Source organism: Cebus imitator, unplaced genomic scaffold (assembly GCF_001604975.1).
Source record: "Cebus imitator isolate Cc_AM_T3 unplaced genomic scaffold, Cebus_imitator-1.0 Scaffold771, whole genome shotgun sequence".
NCBI lineage: Eukaryota > Metazoa > Chordata > Mammalia > Primates > Cebidae > Cebus > Cebus imitator.
In genome coordinates, this window is record NW_016108086.1 from 327293 (window position 1) to 335806 (window position 8514).

General features: G+C 36.7%; 1 protein-coding gene across 1 annotated transcript in view; it reads left to right on the forward strand.

The window, feature by feature from the left end:
• Nucleotides 1-8283, forward strand: part of PROS1 (protein S) — a 99418-nt gene extending 91135 nt beyond the window's left edge. Inside the window, exons 13-15 of the mRNA XM_017519734.2 lie at nucleotides 1038-1189; nucleotides 3749-3974; nucleotides 6993-8283. Of these exons, the coding sequence (XP_017375223.1) occupies nucleotides 1038-1189; nucleotides 3749-3974; nucleotides 6993-7153 (539 nt within the window). The 3' untranslated portion in view covers nucleotides 7154-8283. The remainder of the gene's footprint in view (nucleotides 1-1037; nucleotides 1190-3748; nucleotides 3975-6992) is intronic.
• The last annotated feature ends 231 nt before the right edge of the window (nucleotides 8284-8514 follow it).

An 8514-nucleotide genomic window follows, 5' to 3' on the forward strand; every position in this document is an offset into this window, starting at 1 on the left:
AAATTTTTTAGTAGAGATGTTTTGCCATGTTGGCTAGGCTGGTCTTGAACTCCTGAACTCAGGGAATCTCAAAGTGCTATGGTTACAGGCATGTGCCACTGCGCTCTTTCTATATATTTTTTTCCTCTGGGTGGGAATTACAGGATTATAATGAAAAACATAGTGGCATTATGTGTGGCTAAATAGAAGTACATCTTGTCAAAGGAAAATGATTTTCCTCACTCACATGTACCCTTTTAAGGACTCCAGATGGTACTTGGGCTTTGCTATATGTTACATCATATTAAATGAGGATGACTTCATTCAGATTATGAACTAATGTTTTTAGAAATCCATCTACTCTAGAAACATTAATTTAGCAAATATCTATTGAGTGACTACTGTGGAAAACAAAGCGATGATAGAGACATATACCTCCTAGAGCTTGTGCTTTAGTGGGATAGACAATTAACCTAGTAATTAAGAAAGAGAATGTAAAGGATTATGACAGGAGAATCACAAAACAAGGGTTCCCATTCTTATGTCAAAACCAAATGCTGATGTCAGTGTATTTCTCCAGTATCAAACTGTCCAACTCTGCTATGTATATAGATCCTATTTATCCTTTGGAGTGATGATGGCAACTGTACCCAGATTTTCCAAAAATTATTACAGTAAATTTGTTGAACTTTCAAATGTGTGCTTTAAAATATAACCACTCTGCGATTTGAGCATTGGTGAATGTGCAAGGGAGAAGGAAGCGCTGTTAAAGAGCAAACAAGTAAAATCTGTAATCATCCTTAAACAGCACAGTCCAGAAGTCTCTTCTAGGAAGAATAGGAAGATGGGACTCCACTATTTCTTGCCTGCCTAAAAAAAAAAAAAAAAAAGCTTTTGTTTTGTTTTGCTTAGGTTATATAGATCATTGAGAAAGGGAACGAAAATGTTTAGTATTACACAAGATGGTTTTGAATATTACCAGGATTCTACTAATAATAATTCCTTCCGGTGCACTTCAGGAACGCAGTGATCACTCTCTGTTTCATTCTTTTACCTAGATAATGCCTCCAATGCTGAGGGTTGGTATGTAAATGTGTCTTTGAATATCCGTCCGTCCACGGGCACCGGTGTCATGCTTGCCTTGGTTTCTCGTAACAACACGGTGCCCTTTGCTGTGTCCTTGGTGGACTCCACCTCTGAAAAATTACAGGTAACTTTACTCTAAACCTATATGAGCCTTGCTTTTCTTTTCCTTTAAAAAAATGGATATAATAGCAGTATTTACCTCAAAGGACTACTTTGAAGATTAAATAAAGTAACTTATGTAAAGCATTTGGCACAATCTCCAGCACATCATGAAGGACTCAAAAAAATGTCTATTATTGTTACTTTTTTTTCTGGCATATTTCCAAGGTCTGAATGAAGAAGTAAGGGGAGGGAGAATTGAAAAACCTTCTGCATCTATACCTGAGATTAGGCAGATTCTCACACAGGCTGCCTGGAGCCATCCGAGTACATACAGATCCACCCTTATTCAGAATCTTTGAAGTGTCGTGGGAATTAGTCTGTACTGTCAACATAGAAATTTGTCTAATTACTGTGTGTCAGTTACTCAGTGCCTAATTATAATGTTTTGTTCTTTCTTGCACTCTTAATCTTTTCTCCCATGAATAAGTTAGGAAAAAAAGAGAGAAAGTTAAAACTGGTCCACTTGGATTCTTACTGGCAAATGTTATTTGAAATTAGGAGGAAGAACAGCAAAAAGCCTTAGATGAAAGGAAATATGAGGATTATAAGAAGACCTGTATTATTCAGACTTCTATTAGAAAGTAATAGTTCTGTCTATGTGCCATCCACAATGGATTCCAACAAGTTACAGCAAGAAACTGATGTTTATGCCAAGGCTGTCTTGGATGGTGTCAGTAGATTTTAACAAGAGACCTATGGTTAAATAATGTCTATTGTAGTAACAAGCGATGCTGTTGATTCAGTGAGGAGGATGGGGAAGTTTCTGGTGGTTAGTCTTAAGTAACCTAAAAATATCTGATGAGGTTTTTTTGCTTGTTTGTTTGAAATCTCCTTTCTATAAGGCGCTTAAGGAGCTTTCTACATTTGGATTTCAGCAGTTTTTTTGTTTTTGTTTTTGTTTTTTTTTTGAGATGGAGTTTTGCTCTTGTTACCCAGGCTGGAGTGCAATGGCGCGATCTCGGCTCACCGCAACCTCCCCCTCCTGGGTTCAGGCAATTCTCCTGCCCCAGCCTCCTGAGTAGCTGGGATTACAGGCACGCACCACCATGCCCAGCTGATTTTTTGTATTTTTAGTAGAGACGGGGTTTCACCATGTTGACCAGGATGGTCTCGATCTCTTGCCCTTGTGATCCACCCGCCTCGGCCTCCCAAAGTGCTGGGATTATGGGTGTGAGCCACCGCGCCTGGCCCGTTTGCTTGGTTTTTATGTTGAGATGGAGTCTTGCTCTGTCACCGAGGTGGAGTGCAGTGGCATGATCTCGGCTCACTGCAACCTCCGCCTCCCAGGTTCCAGACATTCTTGTGTCTCAGCCTCTGGGTAGCTGGGTCTACAGGGCACACCACCACACCCAGCTAATTTTTGTGTTTTTGGTAGAGACTGGGTCTCACCATGTTGGCCAGGCTGGTCTTGAACTTCTGACCTTATTATCCACCCACCTCAGCCTCCCAAAGTGCCGGAATTACAGGCGTGAGCACCACTCCCGGCCTGTTCTTTCTGTTTAAACACAGTGGAATTCCCGTCTTCAACACCACTTTCACGCAGTGGAAGAGGTTAACACGTGCCATGTCTTTGATAGTTATTTTCTCCTTTCACTGTTTGCCTCCACGGTTCCTTCTTTGCATGTCAGATTTCCTTCTCGAGGTCTATGTGAAATACTTCGTAACAGTATTCCAGATACCACTGATCACCCTGGAGCATTTCTTTACTGACCAGCTCTCTTCATGAGTTTAAGGATATGGACATGTACAACACAGCAACAGATTTTCTCAAGGAACCTATATTTGCAAAGCATAGTCTTTCACTTAAAATAGATATGTTGGCCACCTAAATAAGCATTTCCGACTATGTTTTTTGTCATCTGGGACTCGTCATGACTCCTGTCTCCCTAGTTTTGATTTTATTTTCTCTTTCTTACTTTTTACATTTCCTCTATGCCATATAAGCTGTATGAAGACGTAGCTCAACAAGTTGAATAATTTAGGTGTGACAGCACTTTGAAAAGGTCAGCAGAATGAAAACATTTTCTTGCTTGAGAATCTTCTGGTAAATATTCTCTAACTTCCTTCTGGCAATCCCTGGTTTTTCTTTCTTAGGGCCTCTTCACTTACTTTGTCCCAAGTCTATAGGATTGCTTGCGTGGCACAAAGAAACCTTTTAGTCCTGCTGGCATATGATTACTAAAGCATTTTTGATTTTACAAGTCTTTCTTCAACAATGAGTGATTCAACTCCTTCCTTTTTCATACGTAAACTTGGAAATTAGGAAGCCTTATAAACAGAAAGACATTGCGTAAGACACCACTGTTGGTAACACAACTTTGTTGTTTGACTGAATTTTCAGAAACCAGTATACATGTCTATGTTAGCTAAACTTAGGCTTGTAAAACTAGTGTCTATTTTTAAATTTAGTCTTATTATAAGTTAGTCTTATGATAATTAGTAATTTTTCACTTAAACTTAGAGGCTCTATCATACATTTTCTTATTCCTTACTTACATGGAATCTTTGCTCCGCTCTTCAGGATATTCTGTTGTCTGTTGAAAAGACTGTCGTGTATCGGATACAGGCCCTAAGTCTATGTTCCGATCAACAATCTCATCTGGAATTTAAAGTCAACAGACATAATCTGGAGGTGTCAACACCGCTTAAAATGGAAACCATCTCCCACGAAGACCTTCAAAAACAACTTGCCATCTTGGACAAAGCAATGCAAGGAGATGTGGTCACTTACCTGGGTGGCCTTCCAGGTATCTGCTTACTTTTTCTTCAGTTTTAAAAAAGCATATTTCAAATCAAATAGATAATATTTTCAATAGACGATTTTAGTAAAAAAGCATCAGAAGGGACTATAAAATCCAGTATTGAATATTCTTTTTCTAGGGGCTAGTACTGACAGTTTATTGGCACGTTCTTGTTTCCTTTAGTTTTTATCCATTATTTATTTAATATTTATGCATCTACTATTTGGCTCATGTTTCATTTATCCAAATTTTATTAAGACCTTATGTCCCAGGTGCTCATGACACAGTAATAAACAAATAAATATGGTCCCTGTTGTTAAGGCTTTTATTCTCTAGTGGCAGAGGAAGACATTAAGCAACTAATTAGGAAAATATCCAAATAATTAAAATTGTGATCACTTTTATGAGAGAAAAGTGTGGGTTGCTTTTAGAACCTGAAAATGTGGACGTTTCACCGGTTGTGGGGGCCAGAAACAACCACTCTGGATAACAGACTAAACCATAAACTGCTGTTGAAAAGGTTAAATAAATTCAACCAGGTGTGGGAGTGGGGATTGGAATTATTATGCAAGTAAAATGGTCCATGTGTGGGCCAAGTGGAAGGGATGACACACTGGAGGAGCCTGTAGGAGGTCATAATGGTTAAAGCATGTTGAGCAAGGGAGATGGTAGTGTAGAACCAGGCTGTGAACTGGCTGGGTGGATGGATTGCTTGTAGACCTAGTTCAGGGTCCTAAGTCTTATAATGAGAGACATGGAACTGTTAAAAAGTTTAGACAAGAAAGAAGTGTAGCCATATTACAATTTTAAAAATCCACTCTGTATGATGGATGGAGATGGACAGGTGGGAGAGAAAAGTGGGTGTAATTGAGATGATCTGAGAGGCTATTCAGTAATCCAGATGAAAAAGCAGGGGCAATAGTTGCAGTGTCTAAACTGCCTTCAACTGTTGCAAAACAAACAGTCTGGACACTGTTCAAAGTGCTTCAAATATATCCACTTGTTTAATTTTCAAAATAGTCCTGTATGGTAAATGCTATTTTTATCCCCATTTTACAGACGAGGAAACTGAGGAAGCTGCAGGACTAGGGTGATAGCAGTGAAGATGACACACAGTGAATAGATTGGAGATATGTGTGAGAAACAAAATTAATAGGATTTAATGACTGAAAGACAGGTATAAGGATGACTCTTAGGTATCTGGAATGAGCAGTTGCATGGATGGAGATTTCATTTACCAGGATGGAGAAAACTGGAGGAAAAGCAGATTTATCTTTAACTGAATATTGGAAATTATGAAATTCGCACCAATATTTCACCTTAAATGGAAAACAGAGGCAGAAGATTCTTTAAAACCATTTTCAAATGCCGTTGCAGTTTATTCTCATGGGGAGAATTCTGAGTTTGATGTCTGGACCTCTGGTAACCCTTAATTTATTGCTTAAACTGCTCATGGTCTTGATTTCCCATATATGGAAATTGTATCTGGGATTTTGGGAAACAGAAATAAATAGGCTCTAAAAACTATGGGTAGATAGATAGATAGATAGATAGATAGATAGATGATAAAAAGATAGAGTTAAGTAGTGAGCATGCCTAATTATTAGGGAGCAAAATTATAGTTCAAATGAAGAAATTCTATATTGAAATCTGCCAACTACCTCATCCACAAATTAGTTGAATGCAATTTAGGAAATCAAACCAGCAGTTTAAAAGAAGCAGAATTGTCAAAATTTCAGTGGTTTCAGGTCTTTGGCAACAGCACTGAGGACTAATTTCAGTCAAAATGTCTTGAGAGAAAAAGTGGGAAATATTTGAGAGTAGCTAAATATTGAGATATCAAGAGTATAAACCGTGGGATGGGTAAATTATTATATGCAAAATAGGTGTGTTAAATTGCATGTGAAGAATTAAAACTCGAGAAACTGATGATTTTGAGTAATTTTTTTCCTCAAAAAATGAAAAGTGGCATGATCTATGATGTTTAGCCCAACTTGAAAAGGATTCTTAACAAATGCTATGAGCTCATAGTACAGGATACTTTAGTCACTGTCTTGGCAAGTTAGAAGTCAAAAACGTAAAGGTTTTTTTTGGTGGGGGGGAGCATGAAGTACTGAAGATGAACTATAAGGACTAAAGAATATCCATTGTGAGTTAAGATTAATGGAGAGGAGTGGCCAAAAAATGAGGAAGCAAGTAGATAAATGGGTGGGGTTTTGTTTCCTTCTCTCTCTCTTTTTTTTTTTTTAAAGACTAGTCAAGTGAAGCAGTGCAGTGGGGAAGGAACAAAGAAATCTGGAACTGGTTGTGATCAGTTAGTTGTAAACACCACTGCACTCGGACCAGCAAATGAGTGATTTTAAAATGAGTCACAGTTCTTAGGAATCAAAGCGTGTTACTAAATATTAAGTTTGATAAAGAAGGGGTAGAAAGGTCCAGAGGCCCTAAAATGACCCTATATTTTTGCTGAGGAGTTAATAAAAGTGTTATTTTTAAGAACTCCAAATATTACATCAAAGTGTATCCTCTATCATGATCTATTGTATGTTCAACCAAAAACTATTTATTTGGAAAAATACAGAAATCTGCTTTTATTCCAACAGTAATAAAAGAGACATATTGATCATGGCATTTAAAAGAGATTTCCAAGTAGCTTTAATTTGGAGTTGAAAAAAAATGATTAACATTCTTAAACTGTTCCTCAAATTTAAAGAGAAAATATGTTATTTGTATAATAAAAATATTATATCACAAGAATATGCTTGTTTCTAATCTTCCTCAGATGTGTTTAAGTTTAAATGAAACTAATTGTGTTTATGAAATCAGAGGAACTCATGACATGCTGAATACAATGAAGTACAAGAACATGAATATCAGAGTCAATGTCCATTTACTGAATAGAATTTCATTATTAACATTTTCTTTAGGATTAGAATTTGGTTGGAAGTCTGAATGACTCCTCTCATTGTAAACAAATAAGATGCTAAAAGTCTTGGACTAACAGTCTAATATTCTGCTTTTCAGATGTTCCATTCAGTGCCACACCAGTGAATGCCTTTTATAATGGCTGCATGGAGGTGAATATCAATGGTGTTCTGTTGGATCTGGATGAAGCCATTTCTAAACATAATGATATTAGAGCTCACTCATGTCCATCAGTTTGGAAAAAGACAAAGAGTTCTTAAGGCATCTTTTCTCTTCTGATAATACCTTTTTCTTGTGTGTAATTATATGTATGTTTCAATAACAGCTGAAGGGTTTTATCTACAATGTGCAGTTTTTGATTATTTTGTGGTTCTTTCGTGGGATTTTTGAAAGGTCCTTTGTCAAGGAAAAAGATTCTGTTGTGATATAAATCACAGTAAAAAAAAAAAATTCTTACTTCTCTTACTGTCTAGAAATAGTGAAACAACAATTTTAAATTTGAATTTTTTCCTACAAATGACAGTTTCAATTTTTGTTTGTAAAACTAAATTTTAATTTTATCATCATGAACTAGTGTCTAAATATCTATTTTCTTCAGAAGGCAAAGAAGTGAACTCAAACAAAAGTGCATGTAATTAAATATTATTGACGATAGGTAGATGCTATTTGGTTTTTGTTTTTTTTTATGAGGAAGTCAGGAAGAGATGGTGGCCTATTAAATATGAATTGAGGGGAGGGTCTTAATGCCTTATTTCAAAACAGTTTCTCAGAGGACTAGCTTTGGCTTCATCTTTCTCTTGGGTGGCTTCACATTTAAACCAGTATCTTTATTGAATCAGAAAACAAGTGGGACAACTTTTCCTGAGAGCAGCACAGGAATCTTGCTTCCTGGGAATTGCAGTCTGTCGGGATGAGACATCAGATTATGTTGGATAGGTGTGGAAATCCGAAATGGGTACATCTCTTAAATTTGGCTGTGTGGGTCACATAACAGCTACATTAGAAAAGACAGAATTTAGGAACGGAAAGGAGAATGAGCATAATTGGGAGTTTATAGTTTTCCTTGAATCTAACTTTTAATTGCCAAAGTTGCCAAAATGTGATTGTTGAAGTACAAAAGGAAGTATGAAACCAGAATAAATTTTAACAAAGGAATAAACCACAGAGGGATATAGTGAATATTGTGTCTTTGTAATCAAAGAAGTAAGGAGGTAAGATTGCCACCTGCCTGCTCATACTGTGATGCATTTCAAGTGGTAGTTTTATCACACTCAAATCTGCTATTCACAGCTGGGTGTATATCAGATGTTTCACTGACAGTTTTCAAAGATAAATTCTTTTCACTATATTTTATATCACTTATAATAAATTGGTATATAATTTAAAAATGCATGTGAATATCTTTATTATATCAACTGTTCGAACAAAACATAAAATTACATAATAGACATGTAACTCTTCATACGACAAAGTAGTTCTTCAGGTAAAAGACAGATCAAGCTCAAATATTTGAATAATAGCTATGGGTTGGGTGGTAGACTGGAACTCAGAAGATGAAGAGAAGCAAAAGTAACATGTGACACATCCCAGAAATTGTCTTGCTGGATGTAATTTTTCTCCC